Source organism: Cololabis saira, chromosome 6 (assembly GCF_033807715.1).
Source record: "Cololabis saira isolate AMF1-May2022 chromosome 6, fColSai1.1, whole genome shotgun sequence".
NCBI lineage: Eukaryota > Metazoa > Chordata > Actinopteri > Beloniformes > Belonidae > Cololabis > Cololabis saira.
Window position 1 is genome coordinate 45174913 of NC_084592.1, and position 18285 is coordinate 45193197.

Consider the following 18285-nt stretch of genomic DNA (forward strand, 5'->3'; position numbering starts at 1 on the left):
ACACACACACACACACACACACACACACACACGGTTCACTGAGCTCTGATGAAGACGCACTACTGAGACCATCCATCCCTCCTCTCTCCCCCTGAATGTTTCACCTCCACCCCCAGGATGTTCACCCCCCCCACCCCCACCTCCACTGCCTGCACGCGTCTCCCCGGCGACCCCCCCCCCCCCTCCCCCTCTAATCTGGTGTCTGGTTTGATGTAATTAGAGCTAATGAAGATTCCCTGATCCTCGCAGCGCCGCGTCCCTGCGGGCCGCGCTGATGGAGGCGGCGCGGCCTCGTTTAGTGGCCGATGGCGGCTGATGGTGGCCGATGGCGGCTAATGGTGGCCGATTGCGGCTAATGGTGGCCGATGGCGGCTAATGGTGGCGGCTGACGGCGGGTAATGGCGGCCGATAGCAGCTAACGGTGGCGGCTTATGGTGGCCAATTGCGGCTAATGGTGGCCGATGGCGACTAATGGTGGCCGATGGCGGCTAACGGTGGCCGATGGCGGCTAACGGTGGCCGATGGCGGCTAACGGTGGCCGATGGCGACTAACGGTGGCCGATGGCGGCTAACGGTGGCCGATGGCGGCTAACGGTGGCCGATGGCGGCTAATGGTGGCCGATGGCGGCTAATGGTGGCCGATGGCGGCTAATGGTGGCCGATGGCGGCTAATGGTGGCCGATGGCGACTAATGGTGGCCGATGGCGGTTAATGGTGGCCGATGGCGGTTAATGGTGGCCGATGGCGGCTAATGGTGGCCGATGGCGGCTAACGGTGGCCGATGGCGGCTAACGGTGGCCGATGGCGACTAATGGTGGCCGATGGCGGCTAACGGTGGCCGATGGCGGCTAACGGTGGCCGATGGCGACTAATGACGACCGATGGCGGCTAATGGTGGCCGATGGCGGCTGACAGCAGCGACATGGCCTCGTTTAGCGGCTGGCGGCGGCGAGCTCTTCTGTTCGTCTCGGAGCTTATTTGTTTTAAGAGATTGATTCCCCGCTGATGCAGCGATGTGATCACCGCGCCGCGGAGCGCTGCGCCGGCGTGCGCGTTAGCGTGCGTGTGCGGGGGATTGGCAGGCGGCTGCAGACTTAGGAGCGTTTGGAGGAAGCAGTCGACAGCCGTAATCCCTCACAGCCCTGAACACACACACACACACACACACACACACACACACACACACACACACACACACACACACACACACACACACACACACACACACACACACACACACACACACACACACACACACACACACACACACACACACACACACACACACACACACACACCTTGGCCGTGCACCAAGACGGGGAGGAAAAAAGATTAAAAAAAAGAAAAAGCCGCAGGCTCCCCTGACATGTAACCTCACATTTCCCCACGGAGACCCACATCCCTCCCTCTCCCTCCCTCGTCCTCCACCTCCACCCCCCCCATCCCCCCTCTCCCCCCCCCGGTGGGGAAGCTTTGATGGCGGCGCTGAAAGGGTCGACTTACATCCCAAATCTCCAGGCTACGTGATCGTCTGTGATCCAGCTGGAGAGAGAGAGACAGAGAGAGAATGAGAGAGAGAGAGAGAATATGAGAGGGGGAATGAGAGAAAGAGAGGCAGAGTATATGAGAGAGAGAGAGGGAGAGAGAGACGGAGGGAGAGAGAGAGAGAGAGGTTACAAAGCTCTGCAGCTGCAGCTATTAATAAGCTGCGAGTGGAAAGAGCTCAGAGATTACGGCTCGTCCCAGTTTCTCATTCCTCCTCCCTCCCTACTCCTCTCCTCCTCCTTCATCCTCCTCTTCTCCTCCTCTCCTCTTCCTCCTCTTCCTCCTCTATCGTCCTTCATCCTCCTCTTCTCATCCCTCCTTTCATCCCTCTCCTCCTCCTCCTCCTCCTCCTTTTCTTCTTCTTCTCCTCCTCCTCCTCTCCTCCTCCCTACTCTCCTTTCTTCTCCTCTTCTTCCCCCCCCCCCCCCCCCCCCCCCTCTGTGATGTCATCAGAAGTGGGCGTGTCTACTCACCAGGCCCCCGCAGGGCCGTAGTAACCCCAGATCAGCGGGGCCGTCGCCATGACCAGCGGCCCCCCCCACGCCGTCAGGTGGTAGAGCCTGAGGAGAATAAATAAATATATAAATAAATATATAAATATATAAATAAATATATAAATAAATAAATAAATAAATATATAATAAATCCTCCAGCTGATCGCCGGGTCGTTTCCAGCTGCCGTTTAACGCCGCCGCGTTAATCTTAATTACCCCGTAACTGTCTGGCAACGGAGGAAACATCTGCAGTGGAGTCACACCTGGGGAGGGATTGAGGGACCACGGCCCCCCCAGGTCTGATTCAGGGACCCTGGTCCCTGAATCAGACCTGGGGGGTCCCTGGATCAGACCTGGGGGGGCCGTGGTCCCTGAATCAGACCTGGGGGGTCCCTGGATCAGACCTACGAACGCACAAAAAAAAACGCACGAAAAATGCACGAACGCACGAAAAAACGCAAGAATGCACGAAAAAACGCACAAACGCACGAAAAACGCACGCGCGCACGAAAAAACGCACGCGCGTACGAAAAAACGCACGGAAAAACGCACGAAAAAACGCACGAAAAAACGCACGAACGCACGAAAAAACGCACGAACGCACGAAAAAACTCACGAACGCACGAAAAAACGCACGAAAAATGCACGAACGCACGAAAAAACGCACGAAAAAACACAAGAACGCACAAAAAAACGCACCAACGCACGAAAAAAGCATGCGCGCACGGAAAAACGCACGAACGCACGAAAAAACGCACGAAGGCACGAAAAAACGCACGAAAAAACGCAAGAACGCACAAAAAAAACGCACGAAAAAACGCACGAACGCACGAAAAACGCACGCGCGCACAAAAAAAAAACGCACGCGCGCAGGAAAAAACGCACGAAAAAACGCACGAACCAGGGCCCCCCCAGGTCTGATTCAGGGACCACAGCCCCCCCGGGTCTCCTAGCGACGGCGGCATCTGAGGCCGGAGCTGCTCGCCACGGCGTTGGTGGCCGCCGCTACAGATGTGTGTGTGACAGACCCGGTGTGTGTGTGTGTGTGTGTGTGTGTGTGTGTGTGTGTGTGTGTGTGTGTGTGTGTGTGACGCGGCGTGTGTGTGAGATGTGTGTGTGTCAGATGTGTGTGTGACACGGCGTGTGTGTGACGCGGCGTGTGTGTGAGATGTGTGTGTGTCAGATGTGTGTGTGACGCGGCGTCCTCTCCGGGGGAGTCGATTCCCTCCAGCTCCTCGCGGTGCTGCGGTCGATAAAGTGGAAGTTCGTCCCCCGACTGGTTCCACGTTCGGTCAATCGAGCAGCCGTGACACAGACACACACACACACACACACACACACACACACACACACACACACACACACACACACACACACACACACACACACACACACACACACACACACACACACACACACACACACACACACACACACACACACACACACACAGGTCCGGCGGCGCCGCTGACCTCCTCTGATGGACGGGAGCGGCAGCGCTGCGGGAGGTGGGGGGGGGGGGGGTGTGAGTTTCGGGGCGCGAGAGGAAATGTGAGAGAAGGAAAACAAGGAGGGGGGGGGGGGCTGGGGGGGGTCCGTGGAGGATGGATGGGGGGGGGGCAGTAAGAGGGGGGGGCGAAAGACAAAAGAAGGGAAGATAAAGTCGGGCAGCGAGAGAGGAGAGATGGAAACGGGGGAATCAGCCGACAGCATGACAACCGGGTAGGGAGGGGGGAGTGGGGGCAGGAAATCAATGCGGGGATCCGCCCCCCCCTCACCACCCACCCCCCCTCACTCCCCCTTCCTCCCCCCAGGAAGGTGAGGAGGTCCGGCGCTCGGCGCTACACGGGTTTAATGAGGCGCAGCAGCACCAGCTCTGCACTCAGCCACTTCAATCAGTCTCAGATCAGCCGCTCTCCGGCGCTGCACCGGCAGCCTGGTGCTGCAGCGCCACCGTACGGGTCGGGGGGGGGGGGGGGAGAGCCGGGTCGGGGGGGGCGAGGGGAGAGGTGGACCCCCCCGGAGGCCGGGCGGGGGCTAATCGTGGGGGCAGGAACAGCTCCACCTGGTCCCGGCTTCACTCTGAAGCCTGAATTATGGATCTGCGTAAGGCCGAGGACACACCAACCCGACGTCGCCCGCTGTTGACCGACTGCTGTGCCGCCTCGCGTCGCCTGTGCCGCCTGTGTCGGGCTCAAAAAGAAGCACTTTGACACACCGCAAAGACGACACCCAACGGCCGACTAGCACGTACGTTCTGCGCAGTCTGCGTTTCAATTTTCAAGAGCCGCCGGTCCGGGGGCGCAGCAGCAGCAGCAGCAGCAGATCACGTACAGACGTGATCGCTGGGTCAACCTGTGCCGTCGTCTCGGGGAGAAACCTGCAGCTCTGTGGAGAATTACCTTTGGCTGAAATAAATCATTTAGGAAGATAAATGTTGGTTTAATAGATGAAATCTAACAGTTGTAGTAGGGCTGCACGATTAATCGTTAAAAAAATTGCGATCTCGATTCATGCTTGAACGCAATCTCATTTCCAAATGACGACGATTTAAAAAAAAAATAAAATATATATATATATTTATATATATTTTTTTTTTTTTTTAAAGATGGCTGCATAAAAAAAAGGACTAGGCCTATGTTCTAGGTTGTTGTAGTCCTGTCATGGCCAACTATCATGTTGTCATGTTTGTTATATTTTGTTAATGATTGTGGATTACATTTGGAGAAACATCTACCTTTCTCATCACCTGACACATATTGCACATAAATATTGTTAAAATTGTTATTGTTAAAATTATTTAAAGACAAGAGAGATGTTTATTGTTTTTATGTTCAGCTGTTACAGCAAAAAGCAGCCAGAGGAATAATTTGTTGCCTCAGAACTACAGGATCTGTTACAAGTCCCCTTTCTGAAAGGGTGTTCAACTCAGGGAGGAACAAATATTGTTCAAAATTGTTATTATTGTTTAAACTATTGAAAGACAAGGGAGATGTTTATTGTTATTATAATTTTTATTGGAAAAAAATCGTGAGAGAATCGTGATCTCAATTCTAAGCAAAAAAATCGTGATTCTAATTTTGTCCAGAATCGTGCAGCCCTAAGTTGTAGCTACGCCTGTTAAGAAATTTGCTCCGAAAATTTCGGGATTTCTGCCTGCCGGCTCGGGAGCTGATTTATGGTTCCGCGTTAAATCGACGCAGATCTGAACAGCCAATCACAGATTGAGCTGTTTGACCGACGGCCGACGCCGATTCGACATGTGGAATCGGCTGAAAAGTTGCCGACGGGCGGCCGACCTGTGGCAACGTGCGGGACACACCGGGGAAACTAGGCCGACAGACGCACCAACGCTCATCAACGGCCCGACGGCCGACAGTCGGCTTGGTGTGTCAGGGCCTTTAAACCTACTCCGTAGGGTACGCGGCTACGTGGGAGTCTCTTCGTAACCTATGCCGTAGCCTGCTAGCACCTCCCAAAAAACTATGCCTTGAGGCGACGCAGACCCAACGCAGACGGAGGGGGCTGTGATTGGTTCGCTTTGTAGCAACGCATTTCCGGTTCTGGTTCGTGAAGCAGTCGTGAACTTTCAGCGCTCTTTTCTTCGTGTGTGTGCGATTTTTTTTTGGGTTGTTTTTTTTGCACAATAGTTGTTCCTTATCTCTTTGATTCACTGTGACCTGAAAAACCGGAAACTAAACAAAGTATCAACTAGCGCTCTGGGGGGTTTTGCACCGCGGAGAAATGGAGTGATGGAGAAGAACGAAGAGTTCACGACAGCGTCACGGCAACGGCGTAGGCTCTGCGTTGGTTTAACACAGACCCATTAAACCCGTGTTTCCTGCGCTCCGCTCTGCTCCGTCCCGTCCAGACCTGCAGGAGGAGTGCGTTGGTTCTGAACGGTTCTGGCCTCCTCGCCGGGCCCTTTGCCGCTCACATAAAGCCGTCTCCTGATGAGTTAGTGCACCATTATATCGCCGGGCTTATTGCTAATCAATGCAGGAGAACTCCCCTGGGGGGGGGGTTCACACCTCCCTTAATGACCGGACACACACACACACACACACACACACACACACACACACACACACACACACACACACACACACACACACACACACACACACACACACACACACACACACCCCTCACCGACCCTCCAACGATCAGCAAGAAGCTGTAAACAAGGCTGCTTCTTTTCCTCTGACTTCACTCCTGAATCAGTGTTTCTCACACACACACACCGACACACACACACACACACACACACACACACACACCGACACCGACACACACACACACACGCAGGATTCACACTCGAGGCTCGGGGGAGTCTGAGCGACAGAAACATAAAGCCGGAGAGCGTGAAGACGGGAGTGTGAGCAGCACACGGAGGCACACTTAACGGCTGACACTCACTCCCATTTCAATTAGAGTGGGACACACACACACACTCTCACACACACGCTGCTGCACACACACACGCTGCTGCTACACACACACACGCTGCTGCACACACACACACACACTCACACACATGCTGCTACACACACACACACACACACACACGCTGCTGCACACACACACACACACTCACACACTCACACACATGCTGCTGCACACACACACACACACACGCTGCTGCACACACACACACACACGCTGCTGCACACACACACACACACACACACACACGCGCTCGCTCGGGAGGAAGCTCTCTAAACTAAACAGGATATTAATCCACGTACGACAGGAGACCTGCAGAACAACCTGATTGTAAACACGGAGATAACGAGTTCGTTTGGAGGTGATTCTGGAGGAACCAGACCTGGACCAGGACCTGCAGGTCCAGATCCAGACCTGCAGGTCCTCTACAGACCACTAGGGTCCAGATACAGACCTGCAGGTCTTAGCAGAGTTAGCAGAGACGTAACTGACGTTAGCAGAGACGTAACTGACGTTAGCAGAGACGTAACTGACGTTTGCAGAGACGTTAGCAGAGACGTAACTGACGTTAGCAGAGACGTAACTGACGTTAGCAGAGACGTAACTGACGTTTGCAGAGACGTAACTGACGTTTGCAGAGACGTAACTGACGTTAGCAGAGACATAACTGACGTTAGCAGAGACCTTACTGACGTTAGCAGAGACGTAACTGACGTTAGCAGAGACGTAACTGACGTTAGCAGAGACGTAACTGACGTTTGCAGAGACGTAACTGACGTTAGCAGAGACGTAACTGACGTTTGCAGAGATGTAACTGACGTAACTGACGTTAGCAGAGACGTAACTGACGTTAGCAGAGACGTAACTGATGTTAGCAGAGACGTAACTGACGTTAGCAGAGACGTAACTGACGTTTGTAGAGACGTAACTGACGTTAGCAGAGACGTAACTGACCTTAGCAGAGACGTAACTGACGTTTGCAGAGACGTAACTGACGTTAGCAGAGACGTAACTGACGTTAGCAGAGACGTAACTGACGTTAGCAGAGACGTAACTGACGTTTGCAGAGACGTTAGCAGAGACGTAACTGACGTTAGCAGAGACGTAACTGACGTTAGCAGAGACGTAACTGACGTTTGCAGAGACGTAACTGACGTTTGCAGAGACGTAACTGACGTTAGCAGAGACATAACTGACGTTAGCAGAGACCTTACTGACGTTAGCAGAGACGTAACTGACGTTAGCAGAGACGTAACTGACGTTAGCAGAGACGTAACTGACGTTTGCAGAGACGTAACTGACGTTTGCAGAGACGTAACTGACGTTAGCAGAGACGTAACTGACGTTTGCAGAGATGTAACTGACGTAACTGACGTTAGCAGAGACGTAACTGACGTTAGCAGAGACGTAACTGATGTTAGCAGAGACGTAACTGACGTTAGCAGAGACGTAACTGACGTTTGTAGAGACGTAACTGACGTTAGCAGAGACGTAACTGACCTTAGCAGAGACGTAACTGACGTTTGCAGAGACGTAACTGACGTTAGCAGCGATGTACTAACGTGGCTCCCCTTTAGCACCCGAGCTGTGGAAAAACAAACCGGTTCTCAGCTGGTTCAAAGTTGAACAAGAACCAGAACCAGCCCTGGAACCGGTTTGGTGGAAAAGGGGTATCTGTTGCCATGGTTACCATCATCAACATGTGACCGGGCTGGCAGAGTTTTTTCCTTTTAAAATGACTGACAAAAATAAAAAAAAAAACCTTTGATTCTGACGTTTTAAAACGCTGCTACGCGCTCTAAACGTTAATAATCAGGATTAGCAGAGTATAGATGATAGGATGAGCGTCTCACCTCTCGTAGCGGTCCGTGCTCGTCTCCCGGACCAGGTTCAGGTACAGGTTCAGCGTGATGAGGCAGACCCAGAGCAGCGCGCTCCAGTCTGCACACAGAGAGAAACACCAAGGTCACATCACAGCAGCGCCGCCTCGCCGCCACCCAGCACGCCGCCGCGGGCGCGTCACACACACACACACACACACACATATACCGAACACACACACACGGCGGTGCTCCAGTTTGTGATAAATGGAGGCCCGTTCTGCAGTAATATGAGGGAAACCTGTAGCTGGGGGTGATGGATGAGGGGTGGGGGAGCTCTGAGAGATAATGATGAACTGTGAAGAAGCAGAGGGAGATAACGCCGGAGAGGAGGAGGGGGGGCAGTCAGCAGAGAGGAAAATAACCTCCATCCTCCTGCTCCTGCTCTCGTTTCCAGCTGGTTCTGGTTCTGTTCTGGACCCGGACCCACCACACAAATAACTAGAGATGCACCGATCGATCGGTATCGGCCGATAATGGCCCTATCGGTTTTGATTGGAGAATAATAGTTCAAAAGCAGCCGATCCGATGGCGTTTACAACAACAAACCGCCGCCTGCGTTTGCGTTCCCACATCTCAGAACCAGGTCTCACCTGACCGGCATCGCCGGTACGGGAGTTTTACAATCAGTGCGTTTACATGGGAAGTTTAATTCCTCTTTAATTCAGAATTAAAATTAAATCAGATTTAACACTTAGGGCCAATCCCAATGTTCACCCTACTTTCTACCACTAGCCCTAAAAATGAATAGGGTCCTTGTAATGTTCCCTAGGGATTGGGACACCACTTGCTACGTCACTGCGTGGTTAACGTTCGGGTACGTAAGCGACTGCGTAGTTACGTTTGCACATACGTCACACCATATCAGGAAGCCCAGAGATAAAAGCTGTTTTAATTTCAGCTGTAGCGCTGTTAATATGCCACTTTATTAAGTTTTAATATTTATTCAGGCGTAAAAGTAACCGTTAAGATCCCCAACCTGGGCTCAGTTTATCCAAATAACGCCTGTTAAGAAATTTGATCGGATGTTTTCGGGGATGAGACGAGCCGCCGGCTCGGGAGCTGATTTATGGTTCCGCGTTAAATCAACGCAGAGCCTACGGCGTAGGTTACGCGGCGACGCACACCGTACGGCGCGCGTCGCCGCGTAACCTACGCCGTAGGCTTTGCGTCGATTTAACGCGGAACCATAAATCAGCCTTTATTCTGGCGAGATCTTCGCAACAACGACCAAGCGAGTGATTATGTACATTCACTGAGTGAATATTATGAAAGTAAAATATATATTTCTCACTAGAAATGTAATCAAAACACATTTTTATGCAGAAACTAACTCAAAATATTGATTTATTTCACTAAAAAATAAGAAATGTCCACCATGATTGTTTTTTTATTCAGTCTGCAAATGATGACATAAAGCATTGTGGGAAATTTTTCTGGCCCTCGGTCGGTGAGTCAGCATCTGAAATCCCTCGCTGTGAGGGCTAGATTGATACACACTAGCCCTCGATATGTCCACTTTTCAATTGGGACACCACTACCCTCACGGGAACGCCCAAAATTTAGGGGTAGGGCTAAAAAGTAGGACTAGGGGGGGGATTGGGACTGGCCCTTACTCTTTATAAGCTGAGTCTAAGGGCTCAGTTATATTTGCTGTTCAGACCACGTACGCATCATGGCCGCCACGCGTATCCTGCGTTCATTTGACGCGTCGACGTGCACGTTCTCAAAAAAACACTGAACGCGTAGCGACCTGCAGTTCTGGCTGTGGCCACAAGTGGCGCTGGTCCCGGTCTGATACCAGCTGGTCACAAGTGACGACGCGGTTTTCCTTTGCCGAGATCGCAACCAAAGCAATGTTTTTAGTTTTTTTTATTGAAACATAGATACAAACAAACAAGGCACATAAAAGTCATATCAGAATTACAAACTTTTGCCTTGGGTTGAGCAACATCAGTATTACAAAATATACACTGAGAATCTAATTATTGTACAACATACAATAAAAATTAAATAAAAAATAACTCACAAGGGCCATCTCATATTAAATCATATCTTTCAAGTAAAGAAAACAGTTTAAGGGCTTTCTTTTCTTTAACAAGACTCAAGGACTTACTCAAGAGCTTATTTCTCCAATGGGTCAAACACGGTTTGGTCTTAAAAAATCTACATTTGTGAATGAAGAACTTTCCCAATAACACCAAATTGTTAAGGACAAAGTCCAAATTCTTGTCTTCAACAAAAACACCAAATATAACTGTTAAACTATTAAATGTAGCTGAATGTCCTTGGACTGTAGCAGCTCAGCAACTCACTCCACAAATATTGTACTGAATCACAATGAAAGAAAAGATGTTGTAAAGTTTCAATTTCCCTTTCACAAAAAACACAATTATTCAATTCCAAATCAAATTTTAATCTCAAAAACTCATTTGTTGGGTAAATTTCATTTAAAATTTTGAAGTTTACCTCTTATTTTCAGTGGAAGTGGAAATGAAATTACATTTTTTCTTATTTTCCTAATCTTTTCCACTTCAAATTCCTTTAGGATATACCATCTTTTTATTGGGTTAGGGTAATATTCTTCTGGCAAAATATTTCTAATGACTTTGTTAGTGCATTTAAAGTCACAAAAATGTAAACCTTTAATGCAGAGCCGTCTCAGTTCTTTAACCATCGACCTTAGAGAAACTGGTATGGCTTTTATCTCTATTATAATGCTTAACAGTACATTGAATTTGGTATTTTTTGCAAAAATCCTCAAACTGTAACACATTACCAGTATCATCCAGAAAGTGTGCAACAGCACAGACTCCTTTCCATTTCCAAAACTCTATATAAACAGATTTTCTACAGAGCAAAATGTACCTGTTGTTCCATACAGGTGTAAAATTATGACTATAAATCATCTATTTCCAATAGAGAAGGACTTGCTGATGGAAAGCAGAGAGTTTAAGTGATAATGAGCTATAATCAAAGTCACAGCGTAGAAGAAAGTCTCTTTTTTGGAAAATCATATTAGGAACAATAAACCAGAAGGAATGTTTATTTGTAAGGAAAGATTTTAACCATTTCAGTTTCAAGACACCATTCATAATATTGAAATCAATCACATTCAACCCCCCATCATCATAGTTTTTTACCATGTCAATCTTTCTTATATATTGACATCTATTTCTCCATATGAACTTAAAATTAACGGTATTTATTGTTTTGATCATTCTTGTTGAGATGGGTAAGGAGAATGTGTAAATAAGTCTGGACAGACTATCCATTTTTGATAATAAGACTCTGCCAAAAATTGAAATATCCCTTTGCAGCCACCTGTTTAGAATTGACTTAAACTTGTCCACATTGTTCCAAATATTCATCTTTTCAATTGCTTTTCAATTTTGTCCTTAGAGATAACAATCCCCAAATATATGACCTCCTGTTTTATCTTTATATTATACAGGGTTTGTAACCAAAGCAATGTTATACCTACTGCTACTACTAAATATTTAATCACTTTTCCAACTGTTGCTCTGCTTACTGCCCCCTATCGGTCACCGCCGGTACAACGCTCTCCTCGCGTACTACGCGAGCGACGTTGTGGTTGGTGGTGCACAAGAACGGACGTCAGGGGTCGGCAACCTGCGGCTCAAGAGCCGCGGCTCTTTAGCGCCGCCCTAGTGGCTCCCTGGAGCTTTTTCAAAAATGTTTGACCTTTTTTTCTTCCTTTTTTTCTTATTTTCTTCTCTTTTTTTCCTCTTTTTTACGTTTTTTTCTTCTTTTTTTCCTTCTTATTTTCCTTTTTTTCTCTTTTTTCTTCCTTTTTCCTTTCCTTTTTAATCTCGACATTGACTTTTTTCTCGAAATTTTGAATTTTTTCTCGAGATTGTACTTCAACATTAATCCCTATATTTTGACTTTTTTTCTCGACATTTCAAATTTTTTCCTCTAAGTGCATAATGAAGTGCATAATGAAAAAAAAAAATCTTCCCCCAGTTATAACTAATATAGAAACATGCAGCATGTGTTTCTTCATTCTAAGGCTTGTACAAGACTTTTCATTTTTTGCGGCTCCAGATATATTTGTTTTTTGTGTTTTTGGTCCAATACGGCTCTAAAACATTTTGGGTTGCCGACCCCTGACGGACGTGAACGGACGCGAACGCAAGCACCAACAGCAAGTATATCTCGGCTCCAAGTCGTCTCTAGAGGTTGAAATATTGCATGTTGCATCGGCCTGCAATAAAACAGTCAATTTATTATACTTTCTTATCTCCTAAGTTTTATATTTATTAATAAAATGTCAGTGTTGTGTACATGAGACAACAATGTTGCCGAATTTATGGATTTCACGCTGTGATTGATGATCGGCAGATAATTTGGAGATCGGCCCTCAAAGTCCTGACCGGTGCATCTCTACAAATAACCACCCGAACGCTGGCACGGCTGAGACACGAGGTGGCGTCATCGCAGACGCGTCTTACATAACCTCCAGGCAGCCAGAGCTCGGCGTCAGAGCGCCAGGCGGCTCCGCTCCTCCACCCCCCCCCCCCCCAACGCCGCCCCTGCAGCCACCAGAGCCGCTCTCTCGTCCGGCGTCAGAGCGCCAGGCGACTCCGCTCCACCACACCCCCCCACGTCGCCCCTGCAGCCACCAGGGCCGCGCCACGGCGCCGCGCCGCCGCCGTGACATCTGCCGCGTTAAACCGGGTCACAGCTGCCGGGGATCCGATGTTCATGCGCGGCCCTGGGCTGCCAGCGCGAGGACTCGGGCCTCGGCCTATCAGCGGCTCCCTCCCACGTGCTCGGCGTGTCTGCGGGGCTGCCAGCACTCGAGGCTGCTGACTTGGCTCGGACCCAAACTCCGCTGATTTGGAGTCAGACGTTAACTGCATTTGGACTCCTGGCACCGGGGCAGCTGTCGTTGGGATTTTTCCTTCACTGACTCGAGCAACAGGGACTCCGACGTCTGGTGACTCGACCCCGTTTGAGACTGTGATCAAAAGCTACACGAGCTGCAGCTGGAACTGTAGTCAAGACCAGCTAAACCCAGACCTGGACCAGAGAGGATCAAGACCAAGACAAGACCAGTTCAGCTCCAGACTGAGACCAAAACAAACCTACAGCAGTAATGTCCTGATGCTGCGTGATTGTATTCCATCATCCTGGTTCTAGTTTCCATATGAGCTTGTTTTCAAATTGCAGCTCAATAACACAGAGAAGTGGATGATGATGTTGAACTCACTATACAGGACTGTCTCAGAAAATTTGAATATGGTGATAAAGTCCTTTATTTTCTGTAATGCAAAAATGTCATACATTCTGGATTCATTACAAATCAACTGAAATATTGCAAGCCTTTTATTATTTTAATATTGCTGATTATGGTTTACAGTTTAAGATTAAAGGAGCATGAGGCAGGATTGAGGCAGGATTTATGAAAAAAATACGTGTATACGTTTTAAGTTTTCTAGTAATAATGTCAGATGAAGCGTTCCAAACCCAAAAGAATGATCCTCTAGTGTATCTCTCCTTTGCCTTGAACAGGCTGTGTGCTGAAAAATGTGCTGCAATTCGGTCCCGAATTTCCTGCGCTGTCCTGCGGATGTGACGTCACATGACGCTGCATGCACGTTCTCCCCGTTCTCCCGTGCCGGCTTCACTGTTGGCTGCAGTACCCCCAACGGCCGTCGTGGTGGAGGGTGGCGCTAGAGAGTCTCATTTCTTAAAAGGAGCCTCATGCTCCTTTAAGATTCCCAGAATATTCTAATTTTTTGAGATAGGATATTTGAGTTTTCTTAAGCTGTAAGCCATGATCAGCAATATAAAAATAATAAAAGGCTTGCAATATTTTATTTGATTTGTAATGAATCCAGAATGTATGACATCTTTGTTTTTGTAATTGCGTTACAGAAAATCACAATATTCTAATTTTCTGAGACAGTCCTGTAAATGTTTCCATCCATCAGCTGAGATCAGATCTGTGTGGCGACTGCACTACCGCTATTTCTACACTATTGGAGGATTGACTCCAGTGCTTTTAAGGATTGACACGACTACTAACTAGTCCCAAAGTCCTCTAGCAGAATAACCAGCTCCAACACCCCCCTCCACCTCAGGAAAGGAAGGAAGAGGAAATGTTACTGATTTAAATTGGACTTAATTTGGAGATGAAACCTGAATTTTAAATATTAAAGATTGAAATTACATTATTTACCATTATAGTAATCAGATTACACTTGTATATCAGCATCACTGAAATGGACCTGATGCTTAATCAATCACAACGATATGCAAATATTATTCATATGTTTATTCAAACAAGGCCATAAACACAAAACTGTAATTACAGGACTGTCTCAGAAAATTAGAATATTGTCATTTTCTGTAATGCAATTAAAAAAACAAAAATGTCATACATTCTGGATTTATTACTAATCAACTGAAATATTGCCAGCCTTTTATTATTTTAATATTGCTGATCATGGCTTACAGCTTAAGAAAACTCAAATATCCTATCTCAAAAAAATAGAATATTCTGTGAATCTTAATCTTAAACTGTAAACCATAATCAGCAATATTAAAATAATAAAAGGCTTGCAATATTTCAGTTGATTTGTAATGAATCCAGAATATATGACATTTTTGTTTTTGTAATTGCATTACAGAAAATAAAGAACTTTATCACAATATTTTAATTTTCTGAGACAGTCCTGTAAATACAGAAACACATGCAGATGCACCAAAACATCAAATCAGATGCAAAATACAAATAGTTTACAAAACTGTACATTAACAAGAGGAAGAACTGCTGATACCAGATTCTGTCACCTTGGTGCAACGAATCTCAATAATCCGAGACAAGACCAGAACCACAAAAAACTGGTCTTCTTGAGACTAATACCGTTCTCCAGAACTACAAGTCTAGTTCCAGCTTGTCTGATCATTCAGATTCCTGCGTAGAACAATTCCCGCCCACCAATCTCACGGAAACCGTCCTGCTTCTGCACGCAACACGCCGTCAAACTAATTTCCACCCCGCCATTGGAGCAGAACCGTCTCCCCGCCGGGGCCGGTGATGCAACGGCGAGGTGTGCATGTGCAGCTCGGGGGTGTTTTCTGTGTGTTTCTTATATTACAAAAGGCAGCAAGTGGGCCGTTTGCCCGACAGCGGCGGCTGACTCACCGCCGCGCGAGCGCCCAGCGGATTTCTTGGTAGAGCTCTGTGAAAAGGTTTCACCACTCTGTTACCAGGAAACGTCCTCCGCTGCTTCATCACGCTGATTACTTTTTTGGACCAGTAAGTTGTTGCTGTGCGAGCAGCAGCAGCGGCGGTAGAAGCGTTAGCGGTGCATCGCTGCAGCGGCTGCTTAACCTGCTCGGATCTTACGCAACAGACGCTTCGCTGATTACAAACATCTCCGACGCAGGAGTCACGTTTGTTTTCATTAAGATAAAAGCAGACTTTACCGTAAAAGCTGCAGGTTTGCTCCGTCACATGCTTTTTATTTCAGGTTCCCAGTTTATTTAGAGGAAGATTAAACATTATAATAAAGAAATTAATGGTTTATCGGACAGGTTTAAGAGAAGCGTGTAAGAGTGGTCGGACTAAAACTAAAACAAGGGTTTTGTCTGTTTTCTCTGACTGTGACTTGTTGAAACGCCCAACTGTTGGCAGGATGTTGCGTCAGGTAAAGCCTTGTTTTCACTTTGAATGCACACACACACTTACACATATAAACCCCCCCCCCCCCCCACAGTTTTGGGTACAGATAATCGCAGTAGCCTAGTCTGGATTCAGTTTAAGGCCACGTTTCCACGTAGCCGGGTATTTACAAAAACGGATATTTCCCCCTCTACGTTTTGAAAGATACCATCATTTACACGAATCCGCATAAATATCTGTTAAGGTGCTATGAGCAGCCAAACCTACAGGGGGCAGTGTAACGAGAAGATAAAGTCATGCTAGCCAATCAGAATCCTGGAAAAAAACATCAACAAATGACACGAGTAACTTCCAGTTACTTCCAAGATGAACCAGAGTCTTTGGTTTGGAGTGACAGAGAAGTGGAGTTACTTCACAAAATTTTGACTTTTGTCTCAAAAATGTGACTCTTCTCGACATTTTGACTTTTTTCTCAAAATCTCGACTTTCTTCGCGACATTTCAACTTTTTTCTCAAAATTTCGACTTTTTTCTCGACTTTTTTCAAAAAATCTTGACTTTTTTCTCAAAATTTCAAATTTTTTCTCAAAACTTCGACTTTCTTCTCGACATTTCAACTTTTTTCTCAAAATTTCATCTTTTTTCTCGAACATTTCGTCTTTTTTCTCAAAATTTCTCAAAAACGGATAATTTCCCCTCTACATTTTGAAAAATCCCATCATTTCCAGGAACCTGCATAAATATCTGTTAAGGTGCTATAAGCAGCCAAACCTACAGGGGGCAGTGTAACGAGAAGATAAAGTCATGCTAGCCAATCAGAATCCTGGAAAAAACATCAACAAATGACATGAGTAACTTCCAGTTACTTCCAAGATGAACCAGAGTCTTTGGTTTGGAGAGACAGAGAAGTGGAGTTACTTTTAAGTGTGACTTTAGAATATAAAACAGGTAAAATACAAGAAAATACTGACGGTGGCCAAATTAATTGTAACCACAGGTGTCACTCATGACGCTGGTGACGTTTCTGTCTCATAATGTGACGTTCTGAAGCCTAAATGTCCGTTTCTCTGTGTTTAAAAGCAAACGTGAAAACAGAGTTTTTGGAAATCTCCACTTTGGCTGGAGTTTTCGGAAAGGATCATTTTTGGAGACTTTGAGCTTCGTTTTTCGTGTAAATGAACGGCCAAAACGCATGAAAACACCACCGTTTTTGCTACGTGGAAACGGGGCCTCATAGACCTGGACTGGTTGCGGTTTGTGTCTTTTCCTGTTCCTGTCGCCCCCCAATATATAAGTTAAAAAAAAAATGTCTTAAACCTTCATACAATGAGAAAACTGGCTTATAGGCTTTTTTTTTTATGGAAAAAAAAAGGATATTCCGTCTTTACGTGACGGCGTCACCGACAGCAGCCCGGTGTGTAAGTCGCCGCGGCTCAATCGAGACATTTAGCAGCTGTCTCGCTCTCACCATCCCGGCCCAACGATCTGATTAATTAGACGGGATTCGGTGGTTTGAACCCTAAACAAACAGCAGCTAAACCGGAGGGTCCAAGAGCTTGTATGAGAGCACAATGTGGGTTCTTCCACTAAAAGCCCGGTTCACAGCTCGGCGCGCCTCACATTTTGGCCCGCACCTCTTTTGGAAATAGCTCCGGACCTGTTAAGGCACATTTTGTTCTCTCGCCAAAAAAGGAAACGACAAAGCAATGTTATTCACCCCGGGTGATATACGAGCTCCACGTCAGATGTTTGTGTTGGATCTCTGCACTTTCTTTGCTGCTTACTCGTCTCTCTTTGCAAAAAACGGTGCCAGCGAGCAATTAATCAAAGTCTTTCTTACCAAAGTAAGTCAGCCACCAGGCTTGGAAGTCACAAAGAGATCCCTGCGGATGGGTTTCACCCTGGGGAGTGAAAGCAGAGCACCATGGGAAAACTGTTTTTTCACATCACTGGAAAAAAAGAAAAAAAAAGGAGCCAGACTTTGTTGCTTTTAGTGTAAAAAGGTGCGAGTAACTCACCATGACATACGCTGTGCTGTCGAAGAAGGCTGCCACAGTCAGGCTTAAAATCATCTTCTGTAGCGTGAAGATTTAAAGAAAGAGACATGAAAAAGGACTCGCTAACAAGTGAAAATGCCAGAGCGTTTATTTCCACTAAAAGAGAATTCAAATTATAGCTGCGATGATCACTGATGTCGCTGACAGCTCGGCGTACGGCGTCGCCGGTGACAACTCAGTAAAACTATCACACGGGGGGGGAGCTTT

The 18285-nt window shown here is 47.2% G+C and overlaps 1 protein-coding gene across 1 annotated transcript in view; it reads right to left on the bottom strand.

Moving 5' to 3' along the window:
• LOC133445647 (uncharacterized) overlaps positions 1-18285 on the bottom strand; it is a 52588-nt gene that overhangs the window by 17549 nt on the left and 16754 nt on the right. Inside the window, exons 4-9 of the mRNA XM_061722970.1 lie at positions 18040-18096; positions 17862-17922; positions 8339-8426; positions 2016-2105; positions 1504-1542; positions 105-312 (exon numbers count right to left, since the gene is read on the bottom strand). Of these exons, the coding sequence (XP_061578954.1) occupies positions 105-312; positions 1504-1542; positions 2016-2105; positions 8339-8426; positions 17862-17922; positions 18040-18096 (543 nt within the window). The remainder of the gene's footprint in view (positions 1-104; positions 313-1503; positions 1543-2015; positions 2106-8338; positions 8427-17861; positions 17923-18039; positions 18097-18285) is intronic.